At 38.6% G+C, this 24,014-nt stretch overlaps 2 protein-coding genes across 7 annotated transcripts in view; one reads left to right on the forward strand and one right to left on the reverse strand.

The window, feature by feature from the left end:
• Hnf4 (Hepatocyte nuclear factor 4) overlaps nucleotides 1-24,014 on the forward strand; it is a 174,510-nt gene that overhangs the window by 70,030 nt on the left and 80,466 nt on the right. Inside the window, exon 1 of one of the 6 annotated variants that reach the window (XM_083138950.1) lies at nucleotides 11,646-11,815. The exons of the other annotated variants lie outside the window; for them this stretch is intronic. Coding sequence (XP_082995076.1) covers nucleotides 11,773-11,815 — 43 coding nt within the window. The 5' untranslated portion in view covers nucleotides 11,646-11,772. Of the gene's footprint in view, nucleotides 1-11,645; nucleotides 11,816-24,014 lie in introns of those variants that run through there. 6 annotated transcript variants of the gene reach the window in all.
• Nucleotides 4,087-24,014, reverse strand: part of Psf3 (DNA replication complex GINS protein Psf3) — a 125,066-nt gene continuing 105,138 nt past the window's right edge. Inside the window, exon 6 of the transcript XR_014443580.1 lies at nucleotides 4,087-4,323. The gene's annotated coding sequence lies outside the window, so the exon portion shown is untranslated. The remainder of the gene's footprint in view (nucleotides 4,324-24,014) is intronic.

Below are 24,014 nucleotides of genomic sequence, written 5' to 3' on the forward strand. Positions count from 1 at the left end.
TCCATGAGCACAGCGCGATACTACACCAAGCATTCCGGGTTCAAATCCCGGCCTGAGCAACTGCATTCTTTGTGAGTCATCAATTTCATGATATCATCACTCATCCTAATCTTCGAAGTAAAATAAACCTCATCAATGAATCCAACAACGTGTCTAGCTCGATGATCTTCACCCGTATTGCGCTTGTTAACGTGTCATGAAATGTGTGAAGTTATAGATCTATAAGAGTCTGAATGATATTGGACATTAAACCATTGTACCACTACACAAAATGTTATCTGTATAGCTCTGGTGGTTTTTGTAATGTAGCGACAGTTGACACAGAAAAACGGGCAGGACGGTCGCAGGAAAAGTATTAAGAACGGTCGGCATGGTGCGACACGGATCGGCACAACACATCCTGGCATTGGTTAGATTTGTTTAAAGGAAATCAAGTGGGAAGTAACCCTTTTCTGAGCACTGGACTCGGTTTGGTACATTATCATTTCACTTGGCACTTATGTGGAAGAGGAGGAATGTGTTCCCGATTAAAACCGGTCCTGGTTGTTCGTTCCAGATGGACAGTAAGAACAGCCTGTCTCAGCTGTTTTGTGTACTGTATATTCTTGCCTTGCTGTGTGAGAAAACAAGCAGGAAAAATGAAGATGAACTTTCTACAGAAGCCATGAGAGAGTTGCTATTCTTCTATGATTCACCATTTTCTCTTCTCTTCATAAATTCATCATGCATCCAATATCTTGTCTCCACTCCTCCTATCCCTTCGCAGAAGTTGCAACCATCAACTCCTTTTCTTGTAAGCCTGCCCTTGCAACAGCTGGCTGGTCTGGTGCTGTGGCGAGCAGTGCTGTAGCGAGCCATGTCGGGACGATTCATGCCCAATTCAGAGACTGCCTGAATTCCTTCCCGATTCACCGATCATGACCCCCGGCGGAGTGTGACACGTGCAGAACCTCTTCCCAATTCATAGATTTCACCCCTCCCCTCCCGACTTTCTTGATTGTAAGAGGTCGCACCGATATGTCATCTATTCTCGTTGCAAATTGCACGAGGTCTGGTCATACAAGCCAACCTAACGTAACCTAACCTAATAGGTAGAAATACAGTGTCTTAAAGCTTCGTTATTTCAATATGTAAAATTTTGCCACATTATTAACAATAACTTGGGTTTTCTTATCACTAACGTTAAACTTCCTTATGAATCTATGAATTTGGAAGAGGTTCTGCACGTGAAGAGAAGACTGCACGTGTCACACTCGCCGGGGGGGTCATGATCGGTGAATCGGGAAGGAATTCAGGCAGTCTGTGAATTGGGAATCTGTGAACTGGGAAGACACCGAGCTGTGCCGTGCCGAACCTTGCTGACCGTTCACAATGGATTTCCTGCGTAACGATATTTTTTTCAGCGTTTGTCGACTGATATCTTAAAACTCAGTGAAATATATTTTCGAGTAAGTTATCTACTTATCCACTGATAATTCTGAAACAGAATTTACACCCATCTTTATCCTCCTTAGAATATTTAAATTGATACCCACTTTTGGCCTATTTTTGGGTGACCTGCTGTTCGTGGTACTTATTCGCATAATAGAACGGTTTCAATTACCCTCGCTGGAGATCTATATGCATAGTAACTATTTTCTGATAAAATCTATCCAGACACGAAAATGTGCGAAAAGGAAGCTTCGGTAATGTGGATTACGCACGCAGAGATTTATTTATCTGCGTTTATGCGTCAGTATCATCTCATCCAAGCTTAGTAATCTTGTAAGTAAGACGACTTATCTGGCTTACAAAGTTATATCATTTTGATATATGCTTGATGGACGTAATCGATTACTATTGATTTTTCTTCACAAGCAGATCACATACTTTCCAAAGCCAAGTTTTATCATGAAAACTACACTAGTGTCCAAAATTAAAGCAACAAACAGAAATCCTTTCCTCCTGTGATTTTTTTTTTGATAAATTTGTCAAATTTAACCTGTTGCCATCGTGATTTTTTTGTTGATAAAGCCTGGCACATTAAGGTTAGTTTATTTTTTATCTTAAACCAGTTGTCTATGACATCATAAATTTTACTATCAACTGATCGTATTCTGTGGTCAAATGGACACACGGGAAAGAATTTCCGTTTGTTGCTTTAATTTTGGACATTAGTATATTTTTCAAATTATGGTGCAGGTTTTCTTTTGTGTATGTGCAGTAATATTCGAGAAATGTATTTCCTTTATTTGAATCATAAGTTGATCCCAATAGGGATCGAGTAGGGCAGAATTATAGGTCGATAAAAAATATCAGACATGGCAAACAATATTTAAAAATAAATCGGTTTTCTTTTCTCATATTATCTTTTTTAAAGTACTAAATGCCGTAACATATGAAAAAATGTAAAAAATATTGAAACGCAAGACTTAAATTGATAAAATGATGGACTTCTTACATAACATCCCTCCCAAGAGCTAAAAAATTTGAAACCATCTTCAACTCCCAACCTCTTCCTTTCAAATGCCACCCACCCTCGTAATAGAAGCAGCAGTGTAATTTTCTATTCGATATACCAGAGGAAGTTCTAGCATGGTTATTTTACCCCATCAAGGTTTTTTTTTCTCATCTCAGTCGTTCTCTATCAGAAAAATAAGAGTAAGCGTATCACATATATTACGTTATGTAATCTATCGGATAAAAATCAATGTTCGGACATAGCAAAACTCTTTCAAGGAAGATAGAATTATTTATTCTCTTCTGCTGGTACGAACACACCAACAGGAGAACAACTATTTCAGGCAATGGCATATGAAAACATCCAGTTTCAGGATTTTATACGCCATTGTTCTAAATAATGTTCAGCCCTTTCTTTGCTGTTTCGATTATTTTGTGTCGCTTTCTACCTGTTGGGTTGATCGCGACGACTAGGTAGAACGGCGCACTTGTGAAGTGGATTTTGAGACAAACACAATGATACATCCATGGCTCACCCAGAGTTCGTACTTTGGTAAGTCCGCCACGGAGGGCAGGCCACTCATATGTTTTAACGTTGGAATACTAGATATTTCTAAACGGTCATCATTAGAACTCGGAAGTTGAAGACCTATAAATTTCCAAAAAAAAGACCTATAAAAAGACCCAAAAACATTAAAAAAAGGACCTAAAACGAAAAAAAGGACGTATAAATGTGATCCAAATTAATTAATAACTTTAGTTTTAATTACATATTTAATGAAAAAAAAAGATACAAAATTCTGGTGGTATGGAACACACAGTACGGAAAAAACTATATGAATGAAATGCATCTTCTTTCAGTCCAAAAATGTTTTTCTCTCGTTTCAGGGATGGTTCAAATATATTTCTTTCTTCCTTTTTTTATTTCTTTACTACAGAAAGGATGTCTTAGAAGTGATGAACTGATGATGATTCGAATTGAGATTGGGAAGTAAAAACGTAGTCGAAAGAAGGTGAAGTTGAAAAACAAAGCCGTTAAGACCCAAAAAAAGGATCAATAAGCCAGAAAACTCCGAAAAAGGCGAAAAGGGACAAATAAAACCCCCTTTTTTCTGGCCTACAATGAACCAAAATGAACATATATTATGTTGCGCCTCGTCTTCAGATTTTTCCTCAACTTCCGAGCCTTAGTCATCATAAATACAAGGTTATTGGGGACTTTCCTACACATTCTGACTACGATATGACCTGTTCACCTAATAAAATTCATCAGCTTGCTAATTTGTTGCTGGACTATTGTTTGCAGTTTGCCGAACATCTATATTCGATGTACCCGTTGACTAGCGAAATTATTCTTTCTTTCTTTTTTGTAGTAACAAAACACTTCAAGAACGAGGGAACCCCCTGATCCTGTTCTTGTTTGAGTTCTTTTTCAAGTCTACTTTATGCACAGTAGGCTAATTGGGACTGCACCTACATACTCCTCTATAATTATTTGTGTTAGATGTAATAATAACACACTCAAGCTGGCATGTATTCGTCAAAATTTCTTAGTATGACATTTTTTAAAACAGTTATCAGTTTATCTCATCTGTTTGTGGCAACGAAGAATGAAATAAATCAAATGTTGTCAGAAGCTAGGCCAGATAAAAGTAGAACTGATAAGGATTCGCGTATCGTCAGAGTGTAACATTCGGAATATTCCGCTATAAAGCTTTTTTCATATATGCACATATATTATTTCAATAATTTGTTCTCTGAATGTTAGTGACAGTACAAATAATTTGTTGACTTACAAGTTTTGAGTAAAATACTACCTTCCTTGCTACAATGAATCGTGGAGTTCGAGGATTGGAGACCCAAATTTACACTGCATAAAAGCCCCTGAAATGAAAACATACAATCGTCAATGTCAGATCATTTATATATAGTGATATATACTACGTATATAAAAATAAATATTGCTGCACCAAGGAGCGATTTGTGTTTTCTCTTTTTAAAATGGCCATGCCCAATTTTAAAACTGCTATGCACAATGCACATACATGAAAGAGACTTTGTTTAAAAATATACAGCGTGTCCACAATGAGACTCCAACATTTTGAAAGTCTATAACTTTTTCATTTTAAATTGTACAGCTGTGATTCCGGAAGCAGCAGAAGCAGAAACTCAAAAAAGTTTATGTGGTAACGTTTTAGTGCGCGCAATAGCCGTAGTGGCGCTGCAGCACTCGATTGTTTGAAAATGGAGATTCTAAACAAGCGTGCACAGGTTCATTCGAAAGGAGTCCACAGATGTCAGTAAGACAAGCAGTGAAGAACTGTGTGAACTGTCGACCGTTTCATACCAAGTTCTCTCGCTGCTTGTCTTACTGACGTCTATGGACTCCTTTCGAATGACCTCCGCACATTTTCTACAACCTGTTCCTAGATTCTGGGTTTACCACCACAGTGTCCTTTCAAAACATTGCCGGTCGCCAAAAACTGATCACACCACTTCTTTATAGTCGTGAATGTCGGAGGATCCTTATTGTACACACGACGAAAGTTTCGTTGCACTTGAATAAGTGATTTCGTTTCTGCACACCACCACACAACCTGTGCACGCTCGTTTGGAATCTCAATTTTCAAACAATCGATTGCTGCAGCGCCACTACGGCTATTGCGCGCACTAAAACGTTACCACATAAACTTTTTGAGTTTCTGCTTCTGCTGCTTCCGGAATCACAGCTGTACAATTTAAAATGAAAAAGTTATAGACTTTAAAAATGTTGGAGTCTCATTGTGGACACGCTGTATAAGTTTACTTTTTCATATTATATTTTTTTAAAGTACTAAATACAGTACGATAAGGAAAAACGTTCATCATATTTCTTCACTACAATCCCCATTTTATTTGTTATACATTAAAGGATGCAAAATGGCCTTATGTGTCAACGAACCACCACATTTAAATAAATCTATCAGATTCACATTTTATTTGTAGTTAATTTTTACCTGTACATGTCAAAGAGAGAGAAATAGAAAGTATTAAGTAAATAAATTATCGTACATTAAAAACAATCCAATGAAGTTAGTGCGAATTTCATGGTCAATATAAGATAAAGGTTGAATCTACAGTATTTCTACACACAATTTCAAATGAAGGTTGAAGAGAGAAAGACGTGTGACGTGCTTAGAAAACATTTTAGAAATAGAAAAGTTTTAGCTTCGGCTACACGCACAGTATTGTAATAATAATAATAATGTAAAAATAATAAAAAATGACCTTTCATATCAATTCAACAGATGAAAATATTGTGCAAATAAAATTTTATAAAGGCAAAATAAGATAAAGGGACCATAAAAATGAATATGAGATGCATTACGTAAAAACACATAAACAACCTAAAAAATAAAATAGAAGCTCGAGGGAATAAACCGAGTGGAATTTGGAGCGTCACATGATTATGAATGCAATATATCGCAGCCAGGCACGTATCCAAAAAGAGAGGGAATGGAGGGGTGGAGAATTTCAAGGATTTCATAAAGGGGCAGAAGATTTTGAGCTGCAAATCATTTGGAGGGGCAATGACGTAGTAGTAACGTCGTCGCTTCTTAATCAAGGGGTCCCGGGTTCGATGCCCGAAGGAGGTTGTCCCGATTAGTTATCTGTGCATATAGTGGACGTAAAACAAAAACTCTTACATCAATTTGGAAAGAGACACAATGCAGCGGATTTATAATCAATAACTAGAGGCACATATTTTTGGTAATTAAAAAAGCAAAATTTCGGTACAAAAACAGAGTCGATTTCGGGTTCAAAAGCGGTAAATAAAATGAAATTTCGGTGTTATAGCGGTGAATAATCACATGAAAAGTGCTATATAAAATGACATTTTGGTTTTAAAATTGTGAATATAATCCTAAGTGATTTAAAAACTGCACTTATTACACAAAATAAACTTATCCCTTCTAATAGCACATTTATGAAGTTACCAGAGTATTAAGTTTATTCCTGTGTAAAGGGGTTTATTTCTGCTTCTCAAATATTTACAGCAGAATTAATCAATTTTCCGTGAATTGCATAACTCACAGGATACTTCAGACTTCAGAAAGTGTCGCGTCGGTATATAAACGGTAAATTTCGTGTTTAAGAGTTAATTTCGCTTTTTGCAGTTCATTTCGCATTATTTCGTGACAAAACATGGTCACAAAATGCATCTCACACCTTTCAAAAACATGAAAAATTAACACTACTATGTGTTTTTTCACATTTCGTTTTTTTGTCAAAAACGAAATATGCATGCCCCTATCAATAACGTAATACGACCGCTATTCAGAAATCAAGTTCCGATTAGCTTTTAAAAAAAATGCATAACCCCAGCGACATGGCGCATGCGCACTAGTAATGTGTAATCGCACTCCACACGCAACCGCAGTCCATTTGCTGGAACAGCGAGGGAGTGGGAAATGACGAACATGAACACTCGTGTTACTGCTCCCACCAGTTGTGAGGTTCGTGGTGGGATTCGAACGCGCCTAAAATTCATCGTCAATTGTGTGGAAATTTGAGGAAATTCATTGGAGAGTTGTGAAATTCTGAAACTGCATTTTGCTCGCACAATTTCTTCAATTTGTCGGACGAGTTCGTCGGTCACAATTGAATGTTGTCCCTCATTATGCACATCTGCACTCCCAGCCTTAAATTACCTGCACCAGACTCTCACAGCACTATCACCCATAACGCCATTTTAAGCACGACACAATCGACGATGAATTTCGGCTGAACTGACTACTCCTGCTTGAAGGAATCGAATCACACCACGCACCTCACGACTGGCGGGAGCAGTAACACGAGCGTCCATGTTCGTCATTTCCTCTCTGTTGCATCAAATGGACAGCGGTTGTGTGTGGAGTGCGATTACACATTACTGCTGGCTAATGCGCATGCGCCATGTCGCTGCGGTTTTGAATTGCTTTCTAAAAGCTAATCGGAAATTGATTTCTGAATAGCCCTCGTATTTGCTCGCAAGAAATATATTAAAATTTTATTTCTATTTTTAGAAACCCATAATTTTGCTCCTTGCTATTGAAACATGCAAAAACCTAGCTATTATTTTCGTTCTGATTTGTATGGTATTGTTGTATTACTAATTGTATTGTATGTCTCTGTTGCCTGTAAACAAATATATGGAGAAAGAGATAAATAAGTAAAGATATAGAGAAACAGAGGAAGTAAGAAAAAGAGAAGGGGAGAAGGAAGGAAGATAGAAAATATGATAGAAAGATAGAGAGAGGAAGAAGAAGGAGGGGAGGAGAGAGAAAAATAAAGATAAAGGAACAGAGAAAGAAAAATGAATGAACGTCATGATCACGGAATTGGAGCCGACGAAACATCGTATTTCGTCAACTCTTGAGCAGATCGAACCAAATTCTCTGGCGATGCAACTAACCGTACGAGATGATGTTGGAGGGCGTCGGGAAGGGGTGGGGCAATGGGGGGGCACGCCCATCTCTTGGCAAGTAAATTCTGAGTTAGGTGGTAGAGGAGCCTAAGGCTGAACCTCACTCTAAAGTAAATAAGACACATGTAATTTAATTTCAATCACAACATTACCGTTTGCAAAGGGTCAATAATTACATGTACAGTCATGGAAAAAAGTACTTCAAGACTTATGTACAGTCGTGGAAAGAAATACTTCCCCCATAAGACTACTGCTATTAAGGCTCCATGCCTTAATATAGTGGAACCACGAGCAAAACAACCTGCGCAGACCCACGACTCCTGTGCACCGTACTCAGGGACGGCGACAGGGGTGGGCACGGGTGGGCAAGCGCCCACCCAAAAATTCCTGTGCCCATCCGATTGCCCACCCAATCAAATTCAATAAGTACATATACTTGGAGATAGCTATAAGAATGTTTCGATATTTTACTTGTGAATATTACCTATGCTAGAAATGTTCACATATTGTCAACCCATAAAAAGCCAATTTTGTCATTAGAAAATGAAAGCAACTACTAAAGCTATTGAAACAAAAACTGTGATCAAATGAATACTTCCATGATTAAAAGCAGCTAGTAGGCTTAGGAGGCTCAAAATTATGCAGGGTATATGATCAAGATTAGATCAGAATTTAGGTTGAACTTGAGGACTGCAGCTCCAGGCCTCCACATACGTATATAAATCCCAGCCTGGGTATGGTTAAAATAATCTCCAAGTAAACAAATAAAAACATCATCTTAGCGTTACTTCCTCCGGTAACACAATACATTATTTCAACTTTTTAATTATTATTATTATTATTATTATTAGAATAATTTAATCAAGAAGACTTAATTGGCCATGTGACACGAATGGTAGAGGAAAGAAGAGTTTATAGGATTCTTGTTGGGAAACCTGATGGTAAGAGACCATTAGGAAGGCCAAGACGAAGATGGAGGAATAACGTTGAGATGGACTTAAAAGAAATCGGCAAGGATGGGAAAGATTGGATTGATCTTGCTCCGAATAGGGGCAGATGGAAGGCTTGTGTTGCTGCAGCCTCAAACCTTCGGGTTTAAGTATGCTAGAGAGTATAATATAGTTTTAATTAGCTCTGCATTGAAATTCCAGAAGTGTCCTTTTTATTTCATTACAATTTTTATATATCTGTTGTCTTCCAATATCAATATGGTATGCGAAATATCAACTTTATATATATTTATTCTACTAATAAGAAGGAATCACAATAATCACTACAATACTGAAGTGAATACATTTTAATAAACAAGTTATGTATGGAAAAAGCTACATAATTATTTACTTGCTAATGAGTGGCTTATCCTATTTAGGAATCCTCGTTCCACACATAAATTTGGCCACATTAATCAACCGAAAATATCAACAGAATCTGTACACGCAGCTGAAGTAAAAAAAAAAGTTATGTCACGAAGTATCCAGAAGACGATTTTGTTAGTTTGTTTTTAAGCCCACTTTTATGCTCAGATGGGCTAATCGGGACTAAACCTACAGTTTACCGTGTAGTCCGAACCAGGGTGCATTGTGCTTCCACCAGAGGAGGGGGGAATCAAACACGGGACCTCTTTATTATAATGCAACAGCGTTATGCCATTGGGGAAAAGTATACAGAAAGAACTCGCACCAAACGTGGCATTTTATCACCACAGAAGATGCGTCCATTTTAAGAGGGTAATGCCTGAGACAAATATTTGAGACTTTCGGAAAACAACGTCATTGTTCACGGAATTAGCTGCCTTGATCCACTAATGAAACGCTGTGCAATTGAAACTACCACCTCAACTTTCTAAGAGCTATGGGCTAATGAAACTCCATTTTTGGAAGAGTAAGCTGTGGTTGATTTGTTTTATTTAAAGTCATTTTTCTGCTAATTTTGATAATGACGACGATAAGGTTCAATGGTGATTAGATGAAAGTAACGAAGGGGCGAAAACAAACACATGCTGACACTCAAAATACAAACCCTCATAAATTATTACTTTGACAGTGGTTCAAAGTGCTAGGGACTCGTTGCCCTGAAAGAATAAAGTTTCCAGGGTATGCTGCACAGGGTAGAGGTTGACATTCTAGTGTGTTCGAAATGGTCACACCATACAACCCAAATCATCTATGAAAAATAGATGAATTATTACTGACACGCTCATCAACTTCAATGAATTCCTTGTGTCCTAAATAATTTTGTCACCTCAAAAAATATGTTCATGTAACCATACGTGTATTGCTTCTCCCGCATTAGTAACATGACAGTTGAGAAAACGAATAGCAACTTAGCTAATAATCTCTTCAATTCTGAACAAATTTTTCAATCTTACTTTTTTATTACTTGAGTGATATTTTGTCAAAATAGCCTTTCATTAGCCTAGGAATACTTCATAAACAATGAACAAAGGAGGAGCGGGAAGTGGGGGATGCAGTTCCCCCGCCACGTTTTGCCACGTTTTGCCCCCCCCCCCCCACTATGGCCTCTTTATGCTAAACCTTTTCTACCAAGAAAAAGTATGTTGTCCTTGCCTCTCAAATGTTGGCACCCGATCGCTGCTACTACAAACATTCAGATAGATTTGTCAGTTGTACAAACCTTGTAAGCTAAGAAAAGTGACCCCCAAGGAGTAAGAAAACTCTTTCAGTCAAAAGCTCATACGATGAAAATACTATGCTCAGGAACATGCATTTAAATTACGAGAAACTTCACGATTGTCTACCATCGCACTTTCTATCATTGTCGCCGAATACATAAAATCAAGTATGTGCCTTGTATTTGCAACACAAGCTTAAACCTAATTCACATTTATTTCACTGTATTAACATGCATGAAAGAATGTGACTGATTACAATGTATGGCTGCGCATGGGTAAACACTTCCTTGAAATAATTGTGTCCATCAGAGACAAAGCGAAAGGAAATGGAATAAGATGCGACAATAGATTAGAAAAGATAAAAACAAGAAAAGGAAAGGGAAAATAAGTAAGAGGAAAATCGGGAGTGTGAGAGAGAGGGGGATGCATACGTCTTACATACACATATACTATATATGGTCTTACATTTATACTGCCCACCCTAATCTATCAATAAGGAGCTTCTGCCCACCCGGTCGAAAATTTCTGGCGCCGCCCCTGACCGTACTCCAGCAAGTAGGTGAGGGGGAGAGTGGACCATGCTTCCTTATGGCCCGAGGTGGAGAGAAGAAGGGAAAGCTGCGCGGGGACTTTTCGTCCCAAGGTTTTTTTTCCTTGTGGTCGATCTATACTAGTAGTCTTATGGGAGAAGTATTTCTTTCCACGACTGTACATAAGACTTGTAATTAAAGCAGTGTCTTTTGAGGAAGGCAGTACTGTTCGGAGGTCAAAATCCCCCTTTAACCCGGATTTTCTTTTTAAAAATGAGAGCTGCAAACGTGGGGGGGGGGGAAATAGAGAGCTGTCTACTAAAAAAATAAGACATAACACCCCTATTTGAAAATCCTGGGCACGCCACTGCTTATATTTCCATAATGGGAAAAATCGTCTATACCGTTATCACCCTACCCTGCTCCGCACCCTATCCTCAGCTTTGACAAACCGGAACAGTTTCTCCACCCACTCCAACCGCCCATTTTCCAACCTTTCTCTTAAAACCGCCCCCCGCCTCCACAGAGGGGTTATCGTGGAAAGCAAAGTTGACCCGAGACTTCTTCGCGCTCTCGTAGTTCTTCATTCAGCCACGAACCGGCAATGGCACTGAGTGTGAGCGGACTAGCTCTCAGACACCAGCGCACCACGGCTCAGAGTCTTTCACGCAGCTCTTGTTCCCGGCGTGTGTCATGAGGGCGTGATTCAAACCCAGGACCCCACGATGCATTCCCTCAGCCCGGACGACCCTTTCCTGCCGATGCTAGGTGAGTCAATCATTATTTTGGTTCGTTTCTTATCTCTTATCCCCCTCCCTTCGAGTCTGAGTCGCGCCAGTGTTTGTGATAGTAGTTTCTGCTGGTGTCGCACGGAGGCGCTGCTGAAGTTTCTGCTTGACCAGTGGTTCCAGGGGCGGCGCCAGGGAGTTGCGAAGGGTGCTTGTGCACCCCTTTATTTTTTGCCGCTCCGCACCCCATTTTCCAAACCTATTTTCAACCGAGAATAAAATTGACGGAACGAGTTTACAATACCGGACCACTCTCCAATTTCTATGAAATTTCGCCTACTCACTAATTGTGAACGCCTAATCACGAATCTGCATGTAATAATTGGCGGTCGAGTATGGAAATCGAGAAAAATACGAGGCATGAGTTTACAATACCGGACCACTCTCCAATTTCTATAAAATTTCGCCTACTTACTAATTTCGGTGGCCTGATGACGTATCTGTAGTTCATATTTAGCGGTCACTTGTTAATATTGTACATTTACGTGTAGAACTTGTAAAATAGCCTTGCGATTTACCACGGTGATTGTCCATACACAGCAATTCGGAACCATCTTTCTTTCGCAATTCGTTAATGTTCTTCCTTTACGCACAACAATTTTGCAACCTTGAATATTGACGTCAGACAAGGAATGCCTACGAAGTTAGGTAAGGCCTGTTAGGTTAGGTTCCATTAGCATAAATACAAAGAAAAATTAATATTTTGGCTAAGAGAAGTAACTATACCTTGTCTTGCCTAACATGAAAAAGCTCTCCCGTGACGTCAGAACACAATATTCCTAAAGTGTTGTGCGATAAGTGACACCCATTCGGGGAAAATGGCGTGTTCCGTGGAGCTACTGTTCTTATGGTAGGGTTACGTTACGTTAAGAAAACATAGTTTATTTCGTTTTTTGGAATGAGTTTACAATACGTTGCCGTGTCACATTAAATGAGTGACTACATGATTTTGTTTTCATGTACGTGTAGCGCATTTTACTCAACGCACACGGATTGACCCCTCGGCAGGTACTTTCTTGTTGCTGTCACCTGTATAACGCATTTTACATTTGATTGACAACTGAATATTGTAACTTAATTAGTTGCACTGAAAAGGTTCAAAAAGTGTGTTTTAAAAGCAAAATGTGAAACTCTCCAGCACGTACTACACCGTGAACTGCATTCTGCAGACTAACGAGATTCTGGCGTCCAGACTCACAGCCAGTATAGCCTTCTATGGAGCTTGCTTTGTGTGCTGTCCATGCACGCTTGGGATAGTACCTTTATCACTTTCATCTCATTGCCATTAATTCTCATCTTCGTGATTAGTCAAGAGTGGCAGATTGATTGATTGATTGATTTGGTGTTTTAAGTCCACTTTATGCACATTAAGGCTAATCGGGACTGGACCTACAGTTTAAAATGGGATCCGAACCACTTGTGCTCTACTGGGTATCGGGTTAAGTGGTAGAGCAGCCACAGGCTGAACTTCGCCCATGAATAAAGAATTTCTAATTCTAATTCTAACCCGGGACCCCAAGAGTGGCAGAAAAGCGAAATTTATTTATTTATTATTAAACACAACAGGCGAATGCCCAATTACAGTGTTCTACATTTCTTGCTTTGAGTTTGTAAATTTACAGTTTGGTAAGAAATATTATTGTGCAGAAATGTAAATAAACATAAAACATGTCAACGCTAAATTATATGTGTATACAACAGTTAACAAACCGAGTTATAATAATACATGTTAATTGAAGAGAGTGGGCTAAAATATCTAACTATTATCTACAAAAATAGCCTACATGAATACAATATTTCAATTATTAAGTACAATGCACAACGTATTTATCTTTACACTCAGTATTTCAGATCTTTACCACCATGTACAATATATATAAGATACTAATATAATATATTATAAATTACATAAAATATGGAAATAAAATAAACACAGTATAAATCAAGGATAGAAGTTATTTACATTAAAGAAATATATTAATTATGTGTGTAATAAATGACCTGTAAATAATTGACACACTAGAAAGTACGTACATATATGTAATAGAGTTTAAACTACGAAAGAAATATATATTTACAAAAATTGCGTTTATGTTTACATTGTTGACATTTATTCTTCCATTCCTTGAATAACTTTTTTGAGTGTCCCAATAGGCATGTGAAATATGTCTAATTTTGGTTCCCTTTCGGAACATTTGTTGTACAGTTCACAAACATTCTCCTGATAGGTGATTTATTTATAATGTTCGATCTTCTGTTACTACAGTAATAATAAAGGATATAAATTAAAATAAAGGATGATTTTTAGTTTCGTATTTCACCTCATAGTTCAATACGACTGTAACTTGTGTTATGTTTATACTCTATCACCACTTTCTTGGAATTTAAGACATAATACGCATATTGGCCTGTACTGAACAAAGTTTATTCGTTTCAAATTTCCAAACATGTTATGGGAAAATGAAGCAAAAATTAAGCAAGTCACTAGTAGTCTTCAGTTTCCTTGCCATACATTCATAGATGCCTAATAAAATGCATTGGTATTTGATGTAGTGGTTAAAGCGTACATGCAGGTTTCATGCTATGTTCGCTTTCAACATCGCGCCCCTCAGCACACCCACACCGCCACTGAATGGTTCGTCCATCATTTATTGTCACCCTCGCGATTAACCCAAGAGGTGGAAAAGCGACGTAAAGTATCCAAAATAGAAAGGAGACGAGGTCAAGTATATGCCACCTTGTTAGAGGGTCCGGGTTCGAGTCACTACCTAGCCATAAGTGTTCCTTTGCGAGTGTGCCAATATCATCATTCATTATATCTTTGTCGTGGTGAGCAGTGTGCCAATTAAATTCTTACTTCACATTGCTGGATCGGCGTCGCCATATTTTTTTGTAGAGAGGAGTCAGGCGTCAGGCTGCTGGCATAGAATGTAATAATAATAATAATAATAAATTAAACCTTTCTCTTACAAACGAATTAAATAAACCGTTTTATTGCTAATTTATTATTACTACTATTGTTATTATACACTTGAAAAGCTTTTCTATTCTTATGAGTGATTATCTACTAATATTTTTTCATGTACTTAATATACTAAAATGCATAGTAATTTTGTTATTAACTTTTACACACTTGCTTAAAGAGAAATCTTTCAAGTTTAGGCGGATTTTTTTTTTCATATAAAGCCCTTCAGTCATAGAAACTAATAATTTACTTTTTCTTGGTTGTTATTGTTATATTTTACTATTAATTTACAAATCGCAAAAATTCCAATTCAAAATACTTCGGCGTTGTGGTCAAGTTCAGACTTGGTTCCACTATTTGTAAGGGAACTGAATTCGCCTTGCTTTCTTTCCATAAAAATCTATCGCTTTGTTGATGCACACTTCTATGTCTTTTGTGCTTTTTCACGATAAGTCAGGAGCGTATATTATAGGCTAGCTAGGCTATTTGCGAAGCCTAAAGTCTACATAATAAAATTCAGGAGATGATGTTGCTGATTCTGGAGTTGGCAATTTGATTTCTTATGAGTTGGCAACCTGATTTCCTATGAGTTGGCAACCTGATTTCCTATGAGTTGGCAACCTCATGTCCTATGAGTTGGCAACCTGATTTCCTATGAGTTGGCAACCTGATTTCCTATGAGTTGGTAACCTCATTTCTTATGAGTTGGCAACCTCATTTCTTAGGAGATGGTAAATGTATTTCTGTTGATAGCCTAGGACCACGTGGCATAGTGAGATAGCTCAGATCTTGGACTCCGTATACGCCACTGCGATAAGTGTATATCAAAAAGAGACCTCCCCGAAAATTTCCTGGCCGAATTTTTTTCAGTCCAGAACGCCTTCCCAGTCCCTCCTGGACTAAAATGTTTACGTCCTGCACACACCATTTACGACAGTCAACATGGTTCTAATGTCTCTGGTGAAAACGTTCTCTCGTTATTTTGTTGGACATGGCAGTTGAATTGCTGTAACTTCGGCGTGTAAATCACAGAAAACGATATTATTTGTAATACAATATCGCTACATTTTCAACATTCGAATTACATATATTTTTTAGACATCTCAAGGGATGCAACCCCCTTCTGTGGGCTCCCTTGGCATTTGAGGGGTGAAAGGGCAATTTTAGAGGCAAAGTGACCGTAAATTGGGCCTTTGTGAATATTTAAAGAGGTCTTGGATGAAATTTTGGGAGAGTGTTAAGGATGTGTGTGAATAAATCATTACCTGTCACATACAAATGTAATTTGAAATCAATTTTTTTGAAGTTATGACGTGGTCCTTGCACTTTACATTCCATTTTTAAAAAATATAACGCTTTTTTTTTTACTTTAGTTTATTGTCAATATTGTAGATCCTTTCTGTTTCAAGTATCAAAATAATAGTCCTTTTGTTTTTTTTCTAATTTGAAATGAACGATGACAACCCCCTCCCCTTCGTGACACCCATTTGTTATTTTTGTTGTTGTTGTTGTTGTTGTTGTTATTATTATTATTATTATTATTATTATTATTATTATTATTATTATTATTATTATTAGTCTCCAACTATTATATTTATCAAAATAAAATCTAAGTGTGCGACAGTCATAAAAACTTAGGACTCTCATATTTGATGAGCACATTTCAGAAACTTGCAAAAGAGCAAAGAAGATGCTTGGTTATATATTTTTCTCATGGAAAGTTTTCAAAAAAGAAGATACCTTAATGTACCTGTATAAAACTATAGTTCGTCCTATTCTTGAATATGCTAATGAATTATAGTTTCTGACAGCCACCCCTTGATTACAAGGCGAAGACGCTACCACTTTAACCACAATGAGGTGGTTGGAGTTCGATGGGGGTAAGGGGGCCAGTGAAGTTGAGGAAAGTGCCCCGGCGTGGCATCGTAGCATTCTACTGGAGGGACTGACGGAAAACCACGAGAGGAAAACGTCAGGATGTACTGCCGGGAGATTCGATCTGTGGCCTCTCCCGTTCGTTAGATTTGATTTGATTTCTGTTATTTATCGTCCCTTTTCTGCTACTTGTGGCTAATCACAACGATGAGGATGAGTGATGGCGTGATGAAATTAATGAAGGGACACTCACATCCATGCTCAAGCCGGGATTCGAACCTGGGAACCCTGGTGTCGTAGCGCTGTGCTAACCATTTCACCACGCAGGTAAGCCCGCTCGTTAGAATCTGAGTAAACATATGTATGTCACCCAGGCTTTAGTTCCCATTAAATCCTACAGTAAAGCTATGAAGAGATCGACCGATTTGTATAATCTCTAAACAAAACATTTTTGCATTAAGTTTAACATTATTTTGCGTGTCTGTCAACTTGTAACAAAATGAACAGGCGTACGTCATTTTCATGTAATCTTCAATCAATCTCATCGTCGTAATTAGCTAAAATGTCAGAAAAACAGCGTAATATGAGCCCAAAATAAATGCATCATCGGTCATCCTCATTGTGGCGATTAGACTGACAAGGAAAAAGCGTCGCAAAATAAGACAAATGCAAAGGCTACGTTCCTTAACGTGAAGATAATTCATATTTGGAAACAAAATGTTAAACTTGTATTTCCACTTCCATTACTAAATTGTTCATGTTTGGGAGGTCACAAGTTAAATTCCATCCATCGGCCATCCTGACCCGAGTACCTAAAGACGAATACCACGATAGTACCACGGATGTTTCCCTCCTACTTTTTTGTCCATTTTATTCCATTTCACCCTCACCTCTTCGCAGTACAGACGCCAGATATAAACGAGTAGTGATGATGAGGAAGGGGGAGGGATATGTTATCACTCGCAGTTGCATTCACTATACACATAAATGCAATACTAAAATGCTTATAGTAAAGCCCCTATCACACGGAACTGGATATCTAGTAGGAATGCCCTAGTTGGTGCTGAACTAACTTTCTAGGTAGCAATAATGGCCGCCTGGCTGACTGCTTGACTGGTTTGGAGGAATAGGACATGTTCTAATTGCTACTTGCTTTCCTCGACTGGATTCTGTGGAACAGCCAATCAGAGCAAAGTTTCGCCATGTGAAGATAATCTGTGAGTGTGCAAAGGAGCGCTTTTGTCTGTGGTTTCCGAGTGTTACTCCAGCAATGTATTACGTATACAGCATGAAAGGCGCGTTGAGTTACACCATCTATGCTGAGTACACGGTGTTTACATTTGAAACAACTAAAATATTCTTCCATACGTGTAAAGTAAACGTTGTAAAGTATGTAGTTAAGCAGCGCCATTGTTTTGTACCTAATAACGGTTTATACGAAACGTTATTCCTCTCGGTTGAATATTTATCGGCTTTTAAAAATGTGAAGTGATACATTGTTTACAGCTCACGCGGCCGCCATTACAACTTCCCTCGTATGAGAACAAAAGTCTATCGACCAGTACGTTGATAAGTATCGTGTGAGGCGAAAACTAGCAAATTGGTAGCCAGTCCAGCGCCAACTAGGGCATACCTACTGGAAATCCAGTTCCGTGTGATGCCGGCTTGTCTTAAAGCTGTCCAGGCGACGAATGATGAAAAAATTCTCTCGGACTGTCGACCAGGTGAGATGTGGAAAACATTCCAAGCTTTCAAGAGCTAACGTCACTCTCATCTTGAGGGTAGACTTCTTCTTCAGCAGACTTCTACCCTGAGATAGTGACGTTAGCTCTTGAAAGCTTGGAATGCTTTCCACAACTCACCTGGTCGATTGCCCGAGAGAATATTTTAAACTAAAATGCTAATTTGAAATATACTCTGTCTCGGGAATCTGCGGAGCAAGACCGCCCATAACGGCAGAGAAGGGGGAAATCGAGTGGTCTGGACGAAGCAGTACACGCTGCTGGGAAGGCTGGTAACTGCAGTCGCGTTTCCCGCTCCACGCAATCCCATTCCTTCTCACGTGTTCATCGGTAGAGTCGTCTCTACTTGTTTTCGTTCGATAGCCGGGGCAGAGAATAATTGTGCTAATTTGTTATGTATAGCTAGTTTCCTTAATTTTGTCACTGATTAATTCAAATGCATGTGAATATTTGGAATGCCATGTTGTACAATGGCCCACTCAATTTCAATGAAACAAAAACAAATTTACTCAGGAAGGATGCCAGAAAGGCTAGAAAAGCTCAATTTTTAACATTAACTTAGAAATATTCACTGCTAAGAATCCTTTCTAATCAGAAGTTGAATAAAATGCGTCCATTGGTTTTCGAGAAATAGTGTTTCGAAGGAACCCTTGTTTTCCAACTTTAAATAATAGGATTTTTTAGTGTCCTAGTTGACGGTGTTCGACAACGAATATAAACAGGGCATCATAGCTCAAGAGAAGTGATATTAACTTTCTACTGCAAAAACACGTATTTAAGTAAAGTCACCGGCAATCAAAATGGGACACATAGATTCTGAAATTCTGTTTCCCTGCAAGGCGTTATGCGTGTTCCCGTATAGCGGTAAGTGGATTTTAATAGCAACTTTTCATTGGCAACCTCTCTACCAACGCTGTAGAGTTATTAATGCCACCATGTTAAACCATAGGAGAATTTCCCCAGCTAATCTTAAGGTTCGACCAAACATCTCCCCCAGCTTACATTTTCCATTCCAATAATATCAATCAAAACGATGATGATAATAATAATAATAATTGTTGTTGTTATAATTTCTACATTCATTTTTTTTCAATGGCATGACCCCCTCCCCTTCCCCCAAAATATCTTGCGACGCCCCATGACAACGTGCTTTACGAACCAAACCGCTAGAATCGCTGTGAACAAAATGTAATGAATATGATGGCTAAACCCAGAAAAAATAGATGTTTCACAATATGTACATCTGTACGTATTTGTGCCTCTTTGATTTGCCTATCAAATGCATGTATATTCAAGTCCACGCTGCTCCCATCAACTCAACACATTCTTCACGCACGCATTTGTCCCCTCGGAATAATCTCCTACACTTGAGTTGCCATGTCAACTGAGGCCTGATTGTGTAAGTGTTCTCAAATATGAATACCTTTATCTGTGATAAAATACTGTCACAAGTTTCTTCATAATCTTACTCCATAAAGCTACCCTTATCATATTTTACGTTTTGAAGCTTTTTTTTCTGTAAAGAAAATCACTTAACAAGGCATAGATTAGATGACAAGCAAGGTGACAGAAGCTATCCCAGTGGAAGACAAAATGTATCGTGTCCCACCCAGTTCTCTTAATCCAGTAGTGCGTTCAGTGAACTCTCAAAGATTTTTTTTAAAAGCTTATCACCGATGATAAATAATATTATAAAAACTGGATTCCATCTGAATGGTAGCAGATGCTACCAGCGTAATTATGTTTTCCTTTGTGTCAATCTTATTTTTTAAAAAAATGCAAATTGGGAAAGTGACAAATTTGAAATGTTCTGAGTGAAATTCAGTTTTCAAAAGGAGATGTATATTTTGTCACCGTCGAAGACAAATGGGTTCAGATTTTCAAATATGTTCTGAGTAAACAATGGATATGTTGAGAGAGTTGATCGATTGTAGTCCTGTTTATGCTTTTGCTTCTTTCTTGCTCTCTCTCTCTCTCTCTCTCTCTCTCTCTCTCTCTCTCTCTCTCTCTCTCTCTCTCTCTCTCTCTCTCTCTCTCTGTCTCCCTCGCGACTTTCTCTTAGCGCTATCTTGTCTTCAAGTTATATATGTAACAAAATGTTCAAGATTTTCTCTTCACTGTAGTAACCTTAGGTATTGATAACGTAGAATGTTTGGAGGCACCTAATGGTTCGGATTCGACCTTAAACCGTAGGTCCACTCCCAATTAGCCTATCTGAGCATAAGTGAACGTAAAACAAACTTGGACATTTTGCACTAGACAACATTATGCGAGCCAACAATGAATCGTGCCAGCGTATAATGTGCTGGTGTACTTAACTGTAAAGCAGTTGCTGCTCATTCGAAATCAGTTGTCGTGATTGCCCGCCGAAAAATTGGCTTTATCTTCTTTTGCTACTAAAACACGTAATTGTAGTCGGATCGTATCGACTGATCACTGTAATTCATCCAAGTTCTGCTCTTATATACACAAAAAAATACGCTTTAGAAACGATGTTAAGAGCCACAGATAATAAAACATTTTAATCATAGTTTTGACCAGTAACGTCCTGCTTAAGTTTATATCCTTGAAAGAGTTTTGTGCCGATGGGGATCGTTTGGAGGTTTTGAATGTGCAACACTGTATCAAGATTACGCTGTAGAAGAAACCGTTAAAAGTCAATAGTGTTCGTGAGCTTCCTTGCAATCCGAAATCTCCGAGCTCGAGTTTTTTGTTCCTTCGCGACTAGATGAAGACAGAGTTGTGAATATAGTGGCGAGCAATGTAAACCAAGAGCGTGTTAATTTCGTACTGTGCGCAAGAGTGTTATTCTTGGTTACTTGCAGTTACTTGTTTGTGTTATTGTAGTGTGTATGTGTGACGTGTCAGTGAGACGATTGGAATGCCAGCCGCAAGATTCACGTTAGAACAAAGATTTTTTTATGTATGACACGTACCTACGTGAAAACAAACTCGTGTCGAGACGTGTGTAGGTAATTTGTACAGAAATTCCCATGCGTTTCAACTCCACACAGAGATACGGTTAGACATCTTGTCCTTAAATTACGAGAAACTGTATCGTTAAATTTTAAAACACCTAAGCAAAACGACGGATTCTAACCGAAGCAAAACTCGATGATATTGGTGCAGCGTTAGAACGTTCTCCAAACAAACCTCTACGCCGTGTTTCACAAGAGGTGGGCGTGTCAAAATCATGGGCACATACAGTCACTAAGCTACTAAAATTAAAACCATACTCTTATAACACAGGTTAGTGCTCGTTTTGCAATATTTATATAAATGTCTGCATATGTCCATAAAAATAAGCGGGCATTTCAGGCCGCAAATGTCGGCATCTCCGTCAGTGCCGCCCGCCACGCTTCTCCCGATCTCTCGGCTGCAGATCGAAATGGACGCACGGTAGTTCCCCTAGTGTCCGAAGACGAGGCCCAACATAATATATGTTCATTTTGGGTCATTGTAGGCCAGAAAATGGTGGGTTTTATTTGTCCTTTTGACTTTTTCGGCGTTTTTTGGCTCATTTGTCCTTTTTTAGCCTATTTTTAGGTCTTAACGGCTTTTTTTTTGCAACTTTACCTTCTTTCGACTACGTTTTTACTGCCCATTCTCAATTCGAATCATCATCAGTTCCTCATTTCTTAAACGTCCTTTCTGTAGTAAAGAAATAAAAAAAAAAAAAAAAAAGAGGTAAATAAATAAATATATTTAAACCGATCCCTGAAACGAGGGAAAAATATTTTTGGACGACTGAAGCAGGTAAGGTACAAGATCCTTTAACCGTAACTTGTCAGGAAGGTCGCACTGTAGAGTCCAGCGCAGATAATTCTGCCGTGCAATGCGCGACAGAACTAAAGAAGCAGTGTTGCTAATGGAGCAGATAGAAAAATCGCTGCGGTGCGCCGATGCACAGCTGTTACGTACAACAATAAAATTAGAGAATTCAGGTCTATCTAACGTTGAGTTTTAAACGTCATGCATTATACCAGGACTAGGATTAATATGTACTAACAAGTGGCTTTGTATGTAGCTACATACATATGGACTAAAAATTCGCAAAATATGAACTAACACATAAGTACAATTACCAAAAATTCTGCAAAGAAGACTTCTTCATACGATTCCTTATTTGAGTGATTTCAAACAAAATAAAAAAAAATATATACGTATATATTATTTTTCATTGCATTAATGCACTGGTGGCGTTCTAACTTTTCACTCCCAAAACCCATATACACTGGTATGGAACTGCAACGGCAGATAATAACATGCCAACGTGTTAAACCGCTACAATTGCACCATAACACTCCTCCTCAAACAGTATTATTATTTCCTTTCTGAGATCTGCGACAGTCGGTTGCCTTTGTTGTACATTTACAAAGGATGCCGGCTTCGACAACAACAACAAGTACATATACTGCCACTAGATGATAAGCTGCGCGGCTTTTTCTTTTGTTATGAACCAGGGCCGGCGCTAGTCATTTTGCCTCCCTGGGAGGTGGCAGTAGATGCCGCTCTATTTCGACCCCCCCCCGGTCATTACGCAGCAACGGAAAATTGAAAATCAATATATTCCTAACTAAAACATCAAATATAAAATAAATAATGAGACTTCTTATGCTATTTCAATACTATTCAGCGCAAAAGAATATCTCGCTCGATCACAGTTTTCAATAGGCTTACTTTTTTCTTCTCTTCAAATTTTGCCGCTCGGTTCGCCCTCCCCTTCCGCCGGCCCTGCTATGAACTTGGTCACCCATCAAAGCATGGCAATTTTAACACAGAAAACAATATGTATCGCATTAAGCAGCAAAAGTGACAGCCTCCTCTATGCAATTTCTACAAGAACACCTGCCGGAGCCAGAGTTGAATTGCTTAGAATTTCCCGAGCTTGGCTATGCAAGGTTTTTGATTTCAACTTCGACAGAACTGGAGGCATTATGGAATTTAACGTTCATTAGCAAACACACACTTTTACATACACACACGCAATACACGCACACAACGTCAAACCGGTCAAATACTTAGTATAAAATAAAAATATGGTGCTTCCAATCCAACAAAACTCACCGCCACTTTACCTGCTTTCCCCTTCCGTGACAGAAATAGTGCTTCATTATTACAGTTGGCAACACTAGTTACTAGCTAGCCAATGAACATGCACTGCATAAAAGAAGCAACGACTACGCCGTGCTATATTGCCACATTGCCGTCCCTGCTGACCGGTGGGAACCGCGAGCTGGAGCGCTGTTCAATTGTTTTCAATGAAGTTTGCGCGAGTGTGTCCAGGAATGGAATGACAATATGGCAACAATAGCGAAGGTTTTCGAGCAGGGTAGAACACGTGATGCTAAGAGAGAGGGAGACGAAACGAAAATTCGTTTCTACGCAACGGCAAATTTACGTGTGTGGCACTCTAAGTGGCAACTTTCTCTTGTTTTGAAGCTTTCAGCACTGTGTATACTACCAGACAGCACACGCCTGCAAAGATCTCAAGGTGCAGAGGGAGGGGATGGGGAGGTTAAAACTGAAGTTATTAATTAATTTGGATCATATTTATACGTCCTTTTTCCACATTTATACGTCCTTTTTTATATTTT

This window comes from Lepisma saccharinum, chromosome 17, assembly GCF_977018435.1.
Source record: "Lepisma saccharinum chromosome 17, izLepSacc3.1, whole genome shotgun sequence".
NCBI lineage: Eukaryota > Metazoa > Arthropoda > Insecta > Zygentoma > Lepismatidae > Lepisma > Lepisma saccharinum.